The 19,805-nt window shown below is 38.2% G+C and overlaps 1 protein-coding gene across 1 annotated transcript in view; it reads left to right on the top strand.

Annotated features, from left to right (window-relative positions):
- Positions 1 to 443: 443 nt before the first annotated feature.
- Nsg2 (neuronal vesicle trafficking associated 2) overlaps positions 444 to 19,805 on the top strand; it is an 85,199-nt gene continuing 65,837 nt past the window's right edge. The window contains exons 1-3 of the mRNA XM_004644826.1: positions 444 to 558; positions 1,439 to 1,589; positions 17,136 to 17,219. Of these exons, the coding sequence (XP_004644883.1) occupies positions 1,461 to 1,589; positions 17,136 to 17,219 (213 nt within the window). The 5' untranslated portion in view covers positions 444 to 558; positions 1,439 to 1,460. The remainder of the gene's footprint in view (positions 559 to 1,438; positions 1,590 to 17,135; positions 17,220 to 19,805) is intronic.

Genomic DNA, 19,805 nt, shown 5'->3' with positions numbered 1-19,805 from the left:
CTCTGCTGACTGTAAGTTAGACTATAGCAGCTCTTGAGCCATTCTGTTTCTATGTTTCATAATATTGTTCAGGAAGCTTTTAGATGATTACCTTTTCTAAAAGCGAACCTGTGTTTTCAGTTTTCTCATCTCAAAAGTTGTTTTCTATATATGTAATGTGCATTATTTTAAAAAAGTGTACATATATATATATATATATATATATATATATGTATATATATGTGGCCAGACTCCCTCCCACCTTCTTGAGTTCTTGAGACCATTTTGTACCGTGTAGTGGTTGTGGCCATGCATGAGAAACAGCAGGTGGTGCCAGATGACAGATGGTGTGGAGTCTGTTTCCCGGTGGGAGGGGGCGCGAGCGAGCCAGCGAGCAAGCAGCTGCGAGGAGATCTTCATCTCTCTCTGGTGCCTCGCTCTCAGAAGCTCCAGATCCCGACACAGGCAAGGCGCTGTCCTTTCAGCACCACAAGCTCGGGGCTGCAGGAGGGAGGATTCCTGCTTATCCTCCTCTTCAAATTGGCTTGAATCTGCTCTGACCCCTAAGAGTGCAACACAGTAAGTAGCCATTTGTTTCTGTTGTAATCATTCTCCACTATCTTTTAAATCCTTACCACCCCCGATTTCCGCACAACAACCCTGTTTTGTCTAATAACGTTCCATTAGCAGGCTTGATGAGAGAAATTCAGTTATTCTGGGTTTTAAAGGTAGGGTGGAAACACTGTTTGACTTCCAAGGAAGCTGGAGAAGAAAAAATGTGAATTGTTTATTTAGTTGGCAATCTTGCAATACAGAGGCTGCTAACTTTCCTTGGAACAACAAAAACAAAAAAATGGCCCTTCGCTATTCAGGAAATGGAGGAATTCCATAGCTGAATAACAGGATTGGGCTGATGTTAGTCTCCCTCCCCCATATTTTTGGTTTTGTTTTATGAAATTTAACTGATGTACAATCTACATATGATGTAAAATAGTACCCTGAGAGATATTGCAGGCATTTATTTTGCTTTTGGGGGATTGGTGAAGAAAAATCAATATAATAAAATAACAAACCGGATGGTGAAGTGAAATTTATCAAACTGGAGGATTTCATTTTGCACTAAGATTACACTTTCTGCTGGGATTATATGAACACTTTAGTTGTAGTGTGTTGGGTATTTTTGAGCTTGCATTTTTAATGTAAGTCTGGGATTTTCCTTCGTTCCACCTATTTAAGGGCTGAGGAACCTAGTGGTCAGGTGGCATGTTCTGATGATTAAAGAAGTTTTACTGGACAATGGGAATCATGTCAGGAAATCTAGCAGAAGATCAATTACTGAACATTATATTGAAAGCCACCCAAGTGTAGCTGTTGAGGATAGCATTATTTTCTCTATCATCAGCTTTCCCCTTTCTTGCCTCACCTACTACTATAACCAGAATCCCACTGCTTGCCTTAGGTCTGGAAAGAAAGGCATAAGGATGGTGAAGCTGAACAGTAACCCCAATGAGAAGGGAACTAAGCCGCCTTCGGTTGAGGATGGCTTCCAGACCGTTCCTCTCATCACCCCCTTGGAGGTTAATCACTTACAGCTGCCTGCTCCAGAGAAGGTAAATCAAGTATTCTTCCTCTCGTCAGCCTCTCAGAATCCTCCATTCAAGGAAATAAGCCAGCAAAAAATACTACCTTAAATCCTTTCATTCCGTAATCAGGCACATATACTTCCTTTCTTGTAAAATGTAATTATTGTTTCCAGACACAAGACAGCTCTTGTGCTATTTTAGATTTATGATGTTCATTTTTAGCTCATATCTGCATACATTGGTGAGCAAATTAACCTTTCCTTGTTAAAGTTTTATCACAGCAGATGAATACAAATAAGCTCCTAGATGGTGACAGAGAAAAGCCTGTCTTGATTATTTTTGGGAGGTGTTTCAAAAATTCACTGGTGTAGATTCGGGACAGAGAATTGGATTTAGTCCAACAAACATTTAGTTTGGACCTGTTCAGATCTTATCCCTATACTAGGAGTTGGTTATAAGAAGAAAAAAAAATAGGAAATCCTTACTCAGTATGACAAGTAAATGTAATGCATCATGGTAATTGCTACAAAGAGTGTGAGAGTATATGCATGGAAACAGCTAAATTCTGTCAGGGTGGGATGAGGGTGATTTGGGGATAGAATTAGGAAGATAAGTTAGATAAACTGTAGAGGGGAACAGCTGAACTGGGTTCTTAAAGGTGACTAAAAACCTTCCAAGCAGACCATGAAAGGAAAATACATTTAAGTCAGAGTGTATACATATGCACACATGGGGAGCTTTTGGGGAGCAGCGTGAGTGGAGTAGAGTGTCTTTGGGGGAGGCGTGGCTGGGAATGAGTGACTGGCTGATGGCACATCTCCTGACATGGGAGTAGTCCATGAAGAATAGAGGTGGCATTCATACAAAGGCTGGTGTTGAGGGTGTTGTACCATGTACATAGGTGTAAGAAATACTGTCATTTAGGATCCACCTGACAGAACTGGCTATTTTGTAATATGAGCTTATGCATGCCATGAGGAGAGATTTGGAGGTAAATGATGGAGTTCCCTGGCTGAACAGTGAACAATGGATCATTCCATCTGTTTGGTTTTCTCATTGGCATGTCTACAAAGGCATTGTGTGTCTTAACCAATTGGCTCCATCCAATCAACAGAAGAGGAACCAAAGCTAGATAAAGAGCCTGTCTGATTGGTTGGAGATTGAGTCATTTGTTTTGAAAGTGCAGAGGTTATCAAAATGAGAATTTTCAAGGGTGGGGTTGCAGAAATAAAGAATTCTAGAGCAATCTTGAGAAACTGATAAACCTTTAAAAAATAAACTTTGAACTGGCAGTTAAAACTAAAGAAATGTGAAGAGATAGTACTGAGTACTTGTTACATGCATGTCAAACAGATTTTTGATTACATAATAGAATAATGTGAAAGATTTTAAGCTCCTGATATCTTGAGCCATATCTCAGAATTTTACCATAATGGCTACAGTGAGGGCTGGGTGTCAGTATTAATAGTATTTTCCCAAGTAACTCCTATGTGCAGTCAGAGTTGAAAACCATTGTTTTAAATGGGTGATATCATCTAGATATATCTTCTAGATTTTAATCTATACATATAAATTCATATGTATAGATTAAAATTTGGTGAATTATCCAAGTTATCAGAAAGAGTAGATGGAAGTGCTTCAATTTGAATCTACGTATAAGAGGAAACTAGATAGGAAAAGGGGAGATATGTCTTGAGGTTCTGTGCAATCAACAGCTACAGCTTTGCAGACCTGAGTGTTGTGAAAAGGGACTGTGATGAGGTTACCTTGCTCCCTACCATCCATACACCTACTAGTAGAGAAGATTACTGTAATCTCTTTCCTCTTACTCTTTCTATCCCTTTGGGATTTCTTTTCTCTTTGAATGAAGAGACTAACCAACATTTACTCAGCATCTGGTCAGCAGTGCCAGAAAATCAACCAAAATGTGAATCCTACATGTCTTAATTCTATGGTAGAACCTGTGGTAGGACCTGCTTGGGTAGAAAAAGAAACATGCATCCTAAGCAATTCTTTGGTCCTGGTTTGACTCCATATTCCTAATTGGATGCTTTGCTACAAGGGCACATTATAGACTCAGATGTTTATAGAAAAATAAACTTTCTATAAAGTGGATCTCAGTTTCCTCTTCTATGAAGTGAGGAGGTTAACACCTACTTTACAACAGTCAGAATAAAGCAGATGTGGCTTCATTTATAAAATGTCCTGTATAAAATTGCCCTTGAAAGAACAATAGTTGTTGCCATTTTTCATGTGCTTCCTAAATGTTAGAAGCTGTCCTGAGGCATATATATATATATATATATATCTTTCATTCTTTCAGTAGCTAATAGAATCCAACAAAAGATTTATGACTTTCCATAATTCAAATTTTAAAGAAGCTCAGACACAGAGCAGTAATGTAACTTCCAAGGCAAAGCATTGGTTATAGAACTTGGCAATGTTGTTTCATCCAGAACGTCCATATCAGCAGGAATGGGAGGTAAGCTTGCTGAGAATTTACAGACTTAGTCTTTAGCTCTAACTGAGTCTCTAACCCATAGTGTGCTTTGAATTTTCTCCCTTAAGTGTGTGAGGTGAGCTTTAGGGCATCCATCTCACTGATGAGGAAAACAAGGCTCTGGTCAATGGAGTGACCTAACCTCACTCCACAGACAGGGGGTAAAACAGCCAAGCTCAGTGTTCCTGACATCCTAACTTTTTATTTTGCATCTTTCTAGTTTCAGTGCTAAGAAATCTCCCACCCTGGGAGAATGTTTCCTCAAATTTTATGCTCCCTCTTTCTTGTCTAGGCCTTCTTGAACTCTGTCCCAGATAGACTTCTATACCTGTAAGTGGGGCCCTGGTGGCGGTTTCCAAGGAAGAATGTCAGCACCTCCATATTTCTTTGCTTTCTAGTGCTAGAAATATTGGTTGCTACCTTGGAAGAGGAGGTGGCCAGCCTTGGGGTGGTTACCTGCCTCTGCTATCTTCAATTTACTCTCCTCAATGCTCCTGAGACTCCACAGAGTTGTGACCAGTCCCCTCCCATGGAAACCTTTGCAAGCAGTCCTTCCTTCCCACATGGTACCATCCTCAGGCCTTTACCTTATTCTATGTCCTACATTGTTTAGCTACTGACTTCCTTTCTTCTATTTTTACATTGTCCCTTGAATACCAGGAGGTAGAGCAGCAGTTTTCAATAAGGGGTGAATTTTGACTTTTAGTGAGACAATTAGCAATGCCTGGAGGCATTTTTCATCATCACAAGTGGAGGGGTAATTCTACTGACATCTAGTGAGTAAAGGCTAAGAATGCTGCTAAATATCATCTGATGTACATGCCCTGTCATCCAAAGAATTATTTTACCCAAATGTCAAGTGTGCTAAGGTTGAAAAGCCCTTCCCTGTAGTTTTCTACATGCTGAGAGATTTTTCCGCCTCATTCTCCTTGAACATGCCTTCTTAGCCTTTGCTTATCTGATAAGACATTACTCATTTTCCAAAACTCAGTTTGGACATTACTTTTTACACCCACGAGTATAGCCATAGTAATATTTATCATACTGGAATCTTCCTTCCTTCCTTTCCTCCATACCTTCCCTTTCCCTTTCCCTTTCTGTCTCTCTCCTTCCTTCCTTCCTTCCTTCCTTCCTTCCTTCCTTCCTTCCTTCCTTCTTTCTAATTTTTTGAGTACTTTCTGTGCACCAATAGCTGTGCTGTACACTCATAAAAAGACAACATGGCCACTGACTTCCTAGAGTTCCATGTCCATAGGGGAAGAGAGGCTTCAAATAAGTGTCATGTAAATAGGACCGCATAGAGACAAATTATCAGAAGTGCTGTTGGGAAAACAAAGGTGCTGTGATCTGAGAGGATAAAACTTAGGAGCATCTAATTCTGATGAGAAGATGGTCAGGGAGATGTTTCTGAAGAAACATACCTGGCTTAGACCTGGTAAGGCGAGTGAGGGCAGACATGCACCAAGAAGGGTAAAGGAACAATCAGCAAGCCAGATTGGCTGGGGATGCTGAGAGAAGATGAGAGACTAAGGAAGTGAGGTGAGGTAGATGCAAATCATGTGTGGTCTGGTGTACTTTTTTTGGAGGGGACATACAGCAGGAGAGTAGAAGGATCTGTCTTATTTTATAGAGTATTTCGGCTGTTCTGGGCCACCCAAGGGGAAATGGGACAGACAGACTCAGTCTTACGCTTGGTCTTTAAGGTTCCTCTTCCTCCTTTATTCCAATTATTCCTATATAGCATAAGAGCATTTATTCCTAAAATAGAAGTGAGTCTTTCTGAAAGTTACCCCACAAATACTGGAAGAAAAGTGCAAAAGGAATGATACCAGCTAGAAGGCCACTGCTATGTGAGTGAAGTGATGGTGACTGGGAGTAGATCAGTAGAATTGGGAACTTGTTTGGATTTTTTGATGCTGTAAAGACTGTGAGGAAAATTTGGTCTCTCTGCTCCACTTTCTACTAGGTCTGAGGTCCCTAGTTCTGTATCATCTCAGTAGCTTTAGTCCTGACATGAAATGGGCAGTGAGAAAAACTGGCTGAATGAGTCTTCCTTTTCCTTGTTTAGTTAAAACGGGCCTTATTTTCTGCATTTGATATATGGAGAAATAGGCTGAGAAGTAAGCAGTTAAGCGACTTTCCAGAGCACAGGAGAAAGCATGGAAGAAGCTAGGACAGCAATTTGATGTTAGACATCAAATTCTGAGGCATGTCTTTGGAGCCTTGATGCTTAGTTTATCTGAGTAACCACACCAACTCAGCTATCTCCACAACTACCATTATCTCTATAAAGCAGAAGCAGGCTCAAAGAGGTTACTTGCTGTTCTAAGACATACCAAGAGAAGACACTACAGCCATGAACCATATGCAGGTGTGCTTAGGTGCTAATTGATGGGTGGCAGGTCTGCAGAAAGAAACCACAGATAGTACAACTTCCTTGGCAGTGAGCCAGGTGAATTGTGTATGTGGCAGGCCAGCTACCAGCCTTTGGAAAAAATGCTTCTTTTCTTGTGATTATTAAGTCTTTTTGAGTCCTGGAGGAGCTTAGTTTACCTAGATTGGGATAATAGGAATGTAGAAATTTAAACACCATTTATTGCTTCAGATTTGCCTGGTAGATCATGTGCACTTTGTAGTCCTGGAGACCTCAGCTAAGCTATTTACTTACTTTATGGTTTTGGCAGTTCACTTGGCCTCTTTGGACTTCATTTTGTTTTTATTTTTTTCAACTGTAAAATGAATGTATCTGCCTAACAGGGTTACTGTCAAGGAAATAATGTGAAAATTGTCTAATGGACCTGGCACATGGAGAGAGCTCAGTGGTACAGTTTCCTTTTTTACTGAACACCCTGAATATGTAGCCTAAAATGGCAGGGTTGGAAGGGAATTTTAAAAAGATAAAATACACTAAGAATAAAAGACTAAGTAAGTCTCAAGGATAGGGATCTGGATCTGGGGGTTGATGCTACAGAGGGAAGATCTGAAAGATATTGGGCAGAAAGGATGTTGTTTCTGTCACGGAGACTGGTGTGCCTTCTTGGCTCCTCATATGACTTCTTTTCTCCCTGAGACATGGGAGTAGAGAAATGTCAGGCTTTTCTCAGGGAGCAATAGAAATGCACTTGGCAGAGTCCAGGCCTATAAAGTCCTGTTTTTCACAGATTCCCAGCACATAGGTTATAAAACGGTCCACAGGGGGCAAAGGCACTAATTAAGCAGTTCCTACAAATAAATATAAAATGATAAATAAGCACATCAACAAATCTCTGTAATTTACAAACCATAATTTTAGACAATGTAATTTTCACTCAGATCATTAAAAAAAAATTAAAATGCTACCTAGCACTGACAATGAATGCTGGGAACAAATCTGACCTCAATACAAATCAGGTTATATAATTCGATGCAACATTTTTCAAGGACTATTTTCACATTGTTTGTAAGCTTTAAACTTATTTTACTGATGTTTTCCACTGGTAGGAAGATTTTCTTTGGATAAAATTTTTTCAAGAATTCAAAGATCTACAGGTATTACAAAACAAAAGCAAAAACAGAAAAAGGGAACAGTTTGAACTATTGCATGAGAAAGGACTGGTTAAGTAAACTTTGATGCATGGATTGAATTATTAAGCAGTGATTATAAGAAAGATACAAAGCTGCCTGCTCCAATGTACAAAGAAGCACAAGGCACACTGTTCAATTAACACAACTCCAAATGGGGTGGAAATACATGTTTTGTTTTTCATTGTTTTATATTGACACATTATTGTACATATTTGTAGGGTACAACATGATATTTTGATACATTTATACATTATATAGTGGTATCTACACAAATCTTGTCAGATGTAAAATCATGGATTATTGGAGGACATTATGCATGTGTTTTATTCTTATACTGCAGAAAGCAATTTTGAAAGGTCATAAAATAAACTATTAAATGTTTAGGAAACAAGGGTGGGGTAAATGGCGTCCATTTTTAGACCTTTAAAATATAAATTTTGCCCTTTTAATAATGATCAGGCATCTAATTTTTAATTAAAAATTCATTCCTGTTACATGGATAGTAAGATGATCTGGAAGGACTGATTTAAAAGTATACTCTGGAGAGAGCCATTGCCCAATCTGAACTCAAACATTAACTACCACCTCCTTGCCACATGACCCTGTTTCCTCTTGACGATGATATGTTCTTCTATAGATTGTTGTTAGGATGAAATGAGAACAATATATGCTAAATGTTTATCATAATGTCCAGCTCATAGTAAATGCTTAATGCAAAACTATCATCATTACTGTGGTGATTAACATGATTTTTCTCATCAACTCAGTTCCATAATCAGGTCTCCTATTCCTGGAAAGCAGGGAGTCTGACCCCAGGGGGCAAAGAGAGATGATCTATAAAGTGCCTGGGGCCTTTGTCCCATGGAGGGTCACACAGTATCTCTCATCTTGCCCCGTAGTTTGCATTGCCAAAGCATTGAACAGCCATATTTTTTGGTTTAGACGTTTTATTTGAGACCCTCCTGGGAAAACTTCAGTTTTATCTGTGAGAAAACAAAGCCAAGCAAGGAAAAAAAGACTTGAACTCATGGAAAGAGCCAACTAACATTCAACCATGTGCATCTTAGAGACTTGTTTCTGATTGAGTCTCACTATTGCCCTGTGCCAAATCCTTTCTTTGGGCTCCATTTCCTCCTTGTATGGATTATGAAATTGGACCATACTGCTTTGAGCACTGATTTTTCTGATATTTTAACTGTATTTCTACTTCATACCAAGCTCCCAGGGCCAGGGTAAGACTCAACTTGGAAAAAGTGTGGGGTGAGGTGGAGGGAAGCAAATAGGGTAAGTTTCCAAATGAGGACTCAGGTTGCATCTGGGCAACTTTAACTTCTCTTTCTTTAGAGGTGAGATATATTCACTTATTCATCAATTGATTGATTCATTTATTTGTTAATTCAGTGCTATTTGATTGGTATCTACCATATCCCAGTTTGCATAGGAATAGTGTGTGAGGTAGCGCCTGAATATGAGATTAGGTTCAAGTGTTGTCTCTGCCTCACAGTGACCGTGTGAGGGTGTGCAGTCACTTATTCTCTCAGACTCAGGCTCCTAATCTGTAAAATGTAGATAAATACCCATTCATTGTACAGTGAGTGCCAGTTTGCTGAGATGTAGAAAATTGTGTTTTTGGTATAGTGCCAAGGACATAGTAGGTGCCTTAAAAAAACATGCTTTGGGGCTGGGGAGATAGCTTGGTGGTCTAAGCACCTGCCTGGCAAGTGCAAGGACCCAGGTTCCAAATCTGGTACCGCATGCCATGTCAGCCCCGCACTGAGCTGAGCTGGCTACCGAAACCAGGCATGATGGCACATGCCTGTAATCCCAGTACTGGGGAGGCTGAGACAGGAGGATTACTATGAGTCTGAGCTGTGTAGTGAGACCCTGTACCAAATACATAAAAGATTTAATATACATATATATATATATATATATATATATTTATAGGAAAGAGCATAATCATGAGGCTGAATACTGTCTTAGCCATTCACTAGTCATTTGATCATTAAAAAAATGACTAGACCTTCTAGAGCTAACTTTCTTCATGAAAATAGTAAATAATAATAGAAATTTGGGGGAGAAACATGAGGACTAAAGAAAATGTGGTCAGGGCTGGGGAAATGGCTCAGTAGAATAAACATTGCCTGGCAAGCATAAAGGCCTGAGTTGAATCCACAGTTCTGCCAATAAATACATAAATAAATAAATAAATAAATAAATAAATAAATAAAAGAACATATGGTCAAGAGAATTATGAGAATAAAATGGATGCTCTTTTGTAGAGTACTTAACATAGAGTTTGGCATATAAGCAGATTCTCGTCAGGCAACAGCTCATGGTCCTAGCCAACTTCTCTCTTTCTTACAGAGATGAGCTGAAGGTATGGCATAGGTCTATTTTTGGCCTGTGCAAGTCTAACTTATAAAAATACAATCTTGCTCCTTGTCAGCACTTCTGCACTTTTATTTATTGTTCCTGCCAATCCTTGGACCTCTCTATGTGGGAATCGCTTCATTATTGATAATCCTGGGAAGTAGTATTTTAAAATTTTATGATATGTACTTTGTGCTATCTGAACCACCATGTATTATCTGGCCTTACCAGTGAAGGAGGAATTATAGAAAGACTGAGGGGTCCTTTTGGGATGAATAATTTATTCCATTTTCAAAATGTCAATTATGTTAAATTATGTTCCTGATATTAGCTGCTAAACAATAGGGGACCAAAGTATAAACATGAAAAGCAAACAAAGTTGCTAATTTGGCATATCCACAATAATATTTGAAAATTTGGAGGTATAATTCTGAAACTCTTAACTTTAATTACAAAAAGATTAGAAATAGTTTTTTTCTGCTTCAATTTCTTCTCCTTCTATCCAAGAGCTCAAGGTTCTGTTTTGATCCTTTTTTTCAAATTGCAGAAAAATAATTTACATAATAGACTCTGCAATCTCTCCCTCTCCCTCTTCTTCTCCCTCTCCGTTTCTTTCTCCCTCTCCCTCTCTCTTTCCCTCTTCTTCTCCCTCTCTCTCTGTCTCTATCTCTCTTCATTTTATATAAGCTTATTCCTCCAAAGAATAATAATGATTTGCTAACATTTCTTGTCCTTTCCCCTTCATAGTACTAAAAGATAATGTATCTTTTACATAAGAAATGTTTGTGTTTCCACTGCAAAGGAACAGCACAACAAGCTTGTTACAACTTTTTTTGTTGTTGCAACTCTTAATAACAGATTGTTTTCTGAAACATTATACTATTGTATCATCACTGTTCTCTCTCTTCCTACTCCAGTGTATCTCCATTGCAGCTGGGGCTTCTCCTCTTAGTGTAAAGCACACCTGGAAAATCATCTTTTGGTTTATCATTCTTTATTTTCTCACTGTCCTCAAGGTCTGTTAGTCTTTACAGCTTCATCTCTGTCATCCTTGACTTCATTGCCCTATTCTTTAGCCTCTTAAAGCTGCCTCTTTGGGTTTTTCCCCAGGTACCAGCCTTCTGACTGCTAAAGGTTTGCTGGTGTATATTTCTCTTTTGAGAAAATCTTTCCTTTGAGTTTGGGGAAATGAGGAGGCTGGCTAAGAGCCAAAGCTCACAGAAAAGTAAGTGAGCTCTGAATTAGGGAAGAGAGTATAGTCTTTCAGGCAAATGGGTCCATTTAAGAGAAATAGTTAAGCAAGTTGGAACTATAATGGGTGGAATCATGGGATAGATTTGGGAACTGAAAAAAAGGAAGGATCATGAAACATTGCTGTGTTTGATTTGATAAGAAGGAAGGTCTGGACAGTGCTGTTCTTTTCCAAGCTGGTGTGATTCTATAGGCATGAAAATGTTGAAAGCAAAGTAGTTGGGGAAAATGTGTCAAAGTCTAAGAGGTGGACTACAGCCATGAATAATGTAATTGTGTAGATCCAAGGACAAATGTCCAGTAAGGTAAAACTAAGTTTTGAATGAGATCTAAATGGAAAGATAAATTTGAGAATCATAAAAATAAATGATAGACTTCACAATGATGGGAGTAGGTAAGGACACTGAAAGCAGCCCTGAAGAAGGAAAGGAGAGTAGCTGTGATCTATCCTTGAAAAACTCCATCATTGAAAAGTTGTATGGAAGAGGAGGAGCTTGAAGAGGAAACTGAGGAGAGCTAGTCAGTATGGTAGGAAGAAACCAGGAGAAAGATCACTAATGGTCCCAAGCGAAGAGAATGTTGAGGAGGTGAGAACAAGTCTGTCAAATACAGGTGCTTTTTACCTTATAATAGGGTTATGCTCAGATAAACCCATTGTAAGTTGACAATATGAGAGGTCAGGAATGCATGTCTCCTTAGCCTACTGACTGTAACTTAATAACACAGCACATTGTTGAGCATCCATTTGCCCTCAGATTACATGGTTGACTGGGAGTTGTAGTTTATTGCTGCCATTGTCCAGCATAGGGGAAGAGAGCAACATAATGCATGTCTGTATCCTGGAAAAGATGAAAATTGGAAGTGAAATTCACTAATTTCTAGTGAATGTGTGCATCACTTTCATACCATTGTAAAATTTCACAAATAGTCAAGCCATCATAAGTCAGAAACCATTTGTAGCTCTGAGAGGTTAAAGATGACAAAGAGCAGAACACTGCTTACTTGTTTCAAGAAAATAGAACAAGATCTCCTGAAATAGAGGTGAGTTCTAAAGCACTCACAGTTCCTTAAAGGTGAAAGTGAAATATTATTATATGGAAGCCTGAGTTGCTTTTGTGCCAAGCTCAGTCTAGGAGGCATCTGCCAGTTTTCTCTTTGAGGGTGGGTTCCATAGCATCTTCTGCCCCATCTGCCTTCTTGCAGAACCCCTGTTTTCTAGGCCCTCATCTCTTTGAGGCTCAGATAGGACCAAGTTAGGGATGCTGTTGGCTCTGGTCTCAGACTTCCCCAAGGAACATTGTTCTGAGTTGCTTTTGGAAAAAAATTGACTTAGCTAACAAAGGAAGAGCAGTTGATGAGGACTCACATGATATTGTTAGGCACCTGTCTTTTAGACTGAGCTCTGTGGTTTCCACAGTGAGGCAATGAAGCTAAAAGAATTATTTTTATTAGACAGTCACCCAGAACATGAGCAGTGCCTCACAGGAGTTTAGAGTAAAACAGAATATCAATTTAAATAGAGAGGTATGACCCTAACTCTGCTATATTTAGCAGCCTCTAACCACATTACTGCAATTGGTGAGTGGTATATACTTAAATAATATATGAAAGCTGATATTTAAAGCTGAAGTGAAATTACAGTGTGTATAAAACTCTTTGTGTCTGATTTAATGTAATGTCTTTGAGATTCATCTATGTATATAGAAGATGGATGTATAACATTCTTATTTTATGAACGAACCACAATATACCTATTCTCCTATTAATGGGCATTTGAGTTTAGAGAGAGTTGGCTCCAGAGGAGCCACATTGGTGATCCCAGGGAAGCTTATTGGAATTCTAGTGAGAAAATTCCAATTTAAATGGTATTTAGAGAGAAAATGCCACTTCCAGTGCAAACCACAGTAAGAATAGATTCATACATATCTGCAGTTATGGGTAGGCAAGGGGATCCTTAGTCCAGTCTGAGCATTGTCTGACCAGAACAGAGACCACAACCAAGAGTCCAACCCAGGTTTTATTAATTTGTGAAGAGGAAAGTGGCTTAGGGTTGAGTGATTGTGAGAATGGTGGGAAGTATGTGAGTGATATGAGCTGGGCCAGGTAGGAGACACAGTAGCAACTCTGTAGTATGCAGACAGGAATGCAGAAAAAGTACTGGGTTCCAGTAACAGGCAGCCTCTAAGTCTGGAGGAATCTACATAACACAGTTTGGGGAAGTATCTTGAAATTTGGTCAGATCCCCTGCAGTCATGCCTGGCCCCCTCTACCCTGAGACCTCACGGGGGGCTCTCAGTCTCAGTGGACAGTGCAGCCTACCCCATGCTTAACAGTAGGAAGTTATAGGTGGGGCGTCACTCACCTATACCATCATTTCAAAGGCTAAACATCAGTGCTTCAGATAGACCCATTTGCATTGCTTAGAGTCAATTGAGGGACTAAAGTATTATCCCATCTAGCTCTGTACATATCAGTACATGGAATTAGGGCCAGGTTTAGCCAACAGTGAGACAAATGGTCTTCTTTTAATGAGAGCTGTCCAGGTGGTTCTTCACATGAGTTGTTCTTGGTTTGGGGTTATTATGAACAAAAGCACTATGAACCTTTTTGTATGTATCTTTTGGTGGATCTATTCTATTTTTTTTTGAGCTGGCTTTTTTGCTGATACCTATTAAATCTATTGATTTTGATATGCTTATTTAGAATTTGGCTATCTTACTGAATTCTAATAGATTTTCAGTTCATTTTCTTGGAACATTCATCAGATAGAAAGCTTTTAGCCCCAAGTAACAGAAAAACTAACTCAAATTGGTCAAAGCCCAAAGAATATATATTTATCCCCATAACTGCAGAGTTCAGCATTGGTCTAGTTTCAGGCAAAATGTGATCCAGAAGGCAGGATGTCATCTGGACCCATCTCCATTCTATGGGTTTCTCTTAGCTTTACCCTCCTTTGTGTACTTCCCTCACTCTCCTCTTCACAGGAGCAACAATTGCTACAGCAGTTCTCTCACAGGTGCAATGGTTGCTATAGCAGTTCCAGAACTCACATCTTTACCATACTATCCAGAGGAAAGGTACATTCTGAAGGATACAAATGAAGACCAAAGAAGAATTTTCCTCCAGTCTTTAGTTAATACCACTTCAAATATCATTGGTTCAAATTAGGTGATGTGCCACTCTATGAGCCAGTTCAATGGTGTGCTTGATAGGATCATGTTCCCTATCTTTGTCCTGAATGAAAAAGTGGTTCTCACCAAACCATGTGGCTGCTGGGTATGAAATCCTGAAAGGAATTATAGAAAGCTTTTGATTGAAGAAGCAAAATGATACTGGGGAGGCAGCCTCACAATGTTTATTTTTATAGCAAGTTGAATGATATTGCCTATAAAGATTATGTATTCTCTCATCTCAACATTAATAGTTTTTGTCTCTGTATCTCTATTTATCTATCTGTCTGTCTGTCTGTCTGTCTGTCTGTCTGTCTGTCTGTCTGGCTTTTTGAGACAGGGTATCACTGTGCAGTTCAGGCTGAGCTTGGACTTATTTTGTAGCCCAGGCTGGTATTAAACTCACAATGATCATCCTACCTCAGCCTCCCCAAGTGCTGGGATTATAGGATAGCTCTGTCTCTTGACTCACATGTTGGCCAGAATATAGGGTCTTTCAGCTTACACAAAATGATGTAAATGGTTGTAACCTTTCTGAAAAGTATTGGGAAAAATGTTTATAAAAAACAGAGTAGGTAGAAAGTTCTAAGAATGAAATACTCCCTAATATTTTATGTGTAATGTTCAGTATTAGCCTAATTCCAAGGATCTATACAAGAAGGGATCAAATCAAGGGGTAGTTGAGATCGCCTTGGCAATGTGGAAAGATTATCTGCTCTTCTATTGCTATATAACAAATCATGAAATTTTGGTCTTAAGCCAACATAGTTTTTTTGCTTCAGAGTTTTTGTAAATTAGAGGCAAACAGTTTAGCTTAGTTCTCTACTCAAGCTCGAAATCAAAGTGATGACTGGGCTGTATTTTTGTCTGGTACTTGGATATTGTTCCAGGCTCTCCCAAGTCATTGGCAGAATTCAGTTTCTTGTGGTTGTAGGTCTAAAGTGGTTTCTTGAGGCTGTCAGCTGGAAGCTGCTCTCAGATATCTGCTATATGGCCCTGACACAGCATGTCGGTTTAACTCTTCAAGGTCCGTGGAGAATACCTTCCCTGTCTGTTCTGACAAAGTTTTACATAGCATGAGGAATTGTGGGAGGACTATATTTTATGTATATTTCTACTTTCCCATTCTTTGATACAGGAGGTAGAAAAAATAAGAAGGATAGGACATCTTTCTCTACCCATAAGTCTGCATTTGAGTTTCCCTGTACAATTTTCTTATTTAAGAAGCCAAAGTTTCTTTTCTGTTGTTTAACAAAGGAGATTGCAAAGAGAGTGTCTGGAAATGGACTCTAAAGGTCAAGGAAAGATGGAGTTCTGTATAGGTTGGATACCTGGACCTCTTTTATTATAGTAAGGTATAATAAGTATAGTATAGTATGCTCCACATATTAGACATTCATTTTATGATAGAGCTTTTCTCATCCCTTCCTTCTTGAGCTATGCTGGATCAATGGCATGATTCATGAACTTCAAAGAACATTCTCCCTAGAAGAATTTTTACTCTAGTTAAATTCTTAACTAGAAGACATTGTCTTTAGGTAAAAGTGGTGGGAATTTTCAGTGAAAATTGTTAATTTAAGCTACCATAGGAATTAAAAATGTTCATGCTTAGAATATTTGTTCCTTTTAGCTATGTGAATTTGGTCAAATTTGATATGTCTAGCCTTCATTTTCCTTGTCAGGGGAATGGAAATGTTAGTATGAAGGTAAAGCATATGAAGTGCTTTCTGTAGTTCTAGCACATAATAAATGGTTTAAAAATCTGAACGGTTTTCATATTACTTAACTTTCTAAAGAAACATTCAATTGGAATTATGATTATGATTATTGCCCATATTTTCAGGTAAGACCACGACAGTTAGGCAGTTTCAGTGTTCCTCATGGTACTGTGATATTTTCTGATAGCAATTGATTATATGTCAGACTTCTTTTCCTTCTGCTCTGCCTTCATACTAGGATGGAGTTCCATAGATGTCTTGTCAGGTTGACAGCATATCTTAGGAAGAGATTAACCACCTCTGCAAAAAAATAGTCAAGCTTTAGAAGTATCAGATTATACAATAGATTAAATAGATTTTGATGTTTTTCTTTGCCCAAGTCTTCAAATAAATTTGGGATTAAGAATATGCATAAAGGTTTTGCTACAGGATGTTAATCATAACTTGTTTATATGATCTAAACTGTAGAAATGTTCCACATTTACAGTTCAATTTAATACATACATACATACAGTGAAATATGCTACACCAAAAAGCAAAATGAAAGGCTTAGAGTAAAGTTGAGAATTAGAAAGCTTTCCTAGAATGTACTTGGTCTTAGTTTCTTTCCCTGGCACTGCAAAAACAATAAAAGTAAAAATTAACTCCTACAGTTATCTATACTTGAAAAAAGTATACAGTTGAATGACAAAAAACAGATTAGAAATTAGGTCATGAAAGATGAATCTGTTTCATAAAAAGAGAATATATGTTGTCATATATAGTAGATATATAATACAAACATATGCATTTAAAACATTTTAGAAGGTATAATCAACATTGTCCATGCTTATTTATTGAAAATTGGAATTATTATAGGTAATTTGAATTTTTTTCACTTGTTTGTGCTTGAATTTTCTGACTTTTATGGGATGGATAATAAATTCTAGTCACTAAAAAAAGGAAAAGAGAGATGCTTCACGTCTTTACATGTGCTGACACTGGTTGATCATTTCAGGTGATTGTGAAGACAAGAACAGAGTATCAACCAGAACAGAAGAACAAAGGGAAGTTCCGAGTGCCAAAGATTGCAGAATTTACGGTCAGTTTCTTGCTGGTGTAGGAGAAAGTAAAGGTAAGGCTGGCAGTAGCCAGCTCAGCAGCCTTGTGTTGGGAAAGCAAGCATTACTGCAGATTGTAAAAATGACCCACGCTTCTTTTGAAGGTTTTGTTGAAGCCATATTGTCCATCACTGAATTTAATCAAAGGACAAAATCTCTAAACATGTACTTTTATATGGTGTTCTGATAAAGCCCTCCTTTATTATTTTGTTTTTTCTTGTCTCCTTCCTATCTTTTCATTACTATATTCTGAAAATATGATGAAAATATATAAAACCCTCAAAACTTTGTTAGTGGACTACAAAAAAGTCAAAAGGGAAGAAAAGTTAATTTGATAGTAGTATAGACCTCCTGGTTGATTTTCTATTTCTTAGTGGAAGAGTCTGAAGCACTGATACATATATATCACTGGCTGTTTTGAGTTGCATAATGGAGCCATGAAGCAAGAGCTCTATAAGGATGAAAAAGAAGACAATTTAAGAGTTAAAAGATAGTAGGAGGGAGTAAATTTAAGTAGGCATAAGGTTACTGGTGGCTGAAGAGAACATAACCTGTGCAAGTCCCTGAGGACAGTGAGACTGGGCTGTAGGAGAGGGTTGGGGAGCAGCAGAGATGAGACTGGCAAAGTAGGCAGGGTGCAGACTGTTCCAGCCTTGGAAAGTAATAGGAGGATGCTGAAAGACTAAGAGGAGGAGGAACATGACTGAATTAGGATTTCTCAAAGAGCATGTTGTCTTTGAAATGGCTTTGTGGGGGTAGCAGGCAAGAGGCAAAGGCAGGAGGCTACTAGGTACAGTAATCATCCCATTAAAAACAGCACTGACTCAGATGGGGATAGTGAGTGGGGAGAAAAATGCAGGCAAACCTAGAAGATAGTTATGAGGCAAAAATAAGGCAGGAAGACAGTAGAAAAAGTGATCCTATGGATGGATACTGGAGCAGACTTGTTGGATTTGTACCTTATTTCCACTTTTATTACCTACTTGGCCACCAGAAAGTCACAAAGCCTCATTTATCAAATGAAGATAATAGTAAGGTTGGTTTGAAGATGAAGTGTAGAACACATGTACAGGGAAGTTAGTGGCACAATTAATAGTAGTTATTTTGTGTCAACTTTGACCAGGGGCTTTGAAAGTGAAGACAGCCCTTTGTTTCTTGCCTGGGGGTAACTATTTTTCTGCATGCTAACTTTGGTTCAGTTGAGTGTGTGATCCAGAGCATGAATGTGGCACCTTTTTGAGAATAGTGACTGCTTTTTAATGTTTCTTTGGTGCCTGCTACACAATGTGATTGTAGACCTGGTACCAGTTGCACATAGGTACCTGCAAGAACAAACATGGACCTGCAGGAGTGAGTACTTAGCTTTAAGGGAGGGATAGGGCATCTTGGTACAGTTTTGTTAAAGCCATATTGTCCATGATGAGTTACATAATGATGTATGTACCAGGCACAGTAATGTGTGTGCACCAGGCAAGCAGTAAAATTGATCTCTCCTGGCAATGGAGATCATAAGAAATATGCCCAGACAAGAATGTATATTTCTATGCTATCTATAAAAATCAAACTATTGGGCATTATTACTTTTCAATTACTTTCTCATGATTCCTTAAAGAAAATCACAATGGTGTGATAGAGTAATTTTTGGTGTTCTAAGAATCACTTTTTTTAGTACTTTCTGAAAGTCTTATGAGATGCTTTCATCTTTTTTATGCTTTCTGTATTTTTATAATAGACATATATTATAATAGACAAAAAATTATTATTTTTTAAAATTTTTGTTGCCTTTACCAGAATGTTAAGAGTATTTAATGAAATTATTTCTTACCCAGAGTTTTCCAAATGATGGCTGTGAAGATATACAGAATTTTAATAAGGGCTTAAGACAGAATGTTGACTAAAAGAATGACACAGTTAAGGTTTTGTGCTTTTAAGGTTGGAACTATGAAGAAACCCACAAGTGTAGAAGGAAGACAATGTAAAAAATATGTGTTGTGCTGTCTGTGGCTGTGTTATCAGCCATAATGTTTGATCATGTTATATTTTTCTTTATTCTTTGACAGCTTTTCATTATGTGGCAATTTTACCAGTTAAATGTTAGATACTGATATTCAGTTCCCTCTCTGCCACAGTTTCACTTTTCCAAGTTTTAGTTATTCGCAGTTGACTTTAGTCCAAAAACATTAAATGAGAAGTTCCAGAAGTAAAAAATTCATGAGATTTAAATCCAGCCCATTATGAATATCATGATGAAATCCTGTGTTGTCTCACCGTGTAAATCATCCTTTTATCCAATATATCCATGTTATATACACTAGTTGCCTGTTAGTAATTTAGTAGTTGTTCTAGTTACTAGATTTGTCATGGTATCATAGTTCTTGGGTTCAATGACCTTTATCTATCTATCTATCTATCTATCTATCTATCTATCTATCTATCTATCTATTTTAGAATGGCCCCAAAACACAAGAGTAGTAATTCTGGAAATTCTTATATGTGCCAAAGAGGAAAACTGAAGTGTTTCCTTTAAGTGAAAAAATGGAAGCTCCTGATTTATAAGGAAAATATAT

The sequence above is a fragment of the Octodon degus genome, unplaced genomic scaffold, assembly GCF_000260255.1.
Source record: "Octodon degus isolate 3935 unplaced genomic scaffold, OctDeg1.0 scaffold00212, whole genome shotgun sequence".
Lineage (NCBI taxonomy): Eukaryota > Metazoa > Chordata > Mammalia > Rodentia > Octodontidae > Octodon > Octodon degus.
The sequence above is the reverse complement of the archived record's forward strand: the minus strand, read 5'-3'. Positions and strand labels throughout refer to the sequence as shown.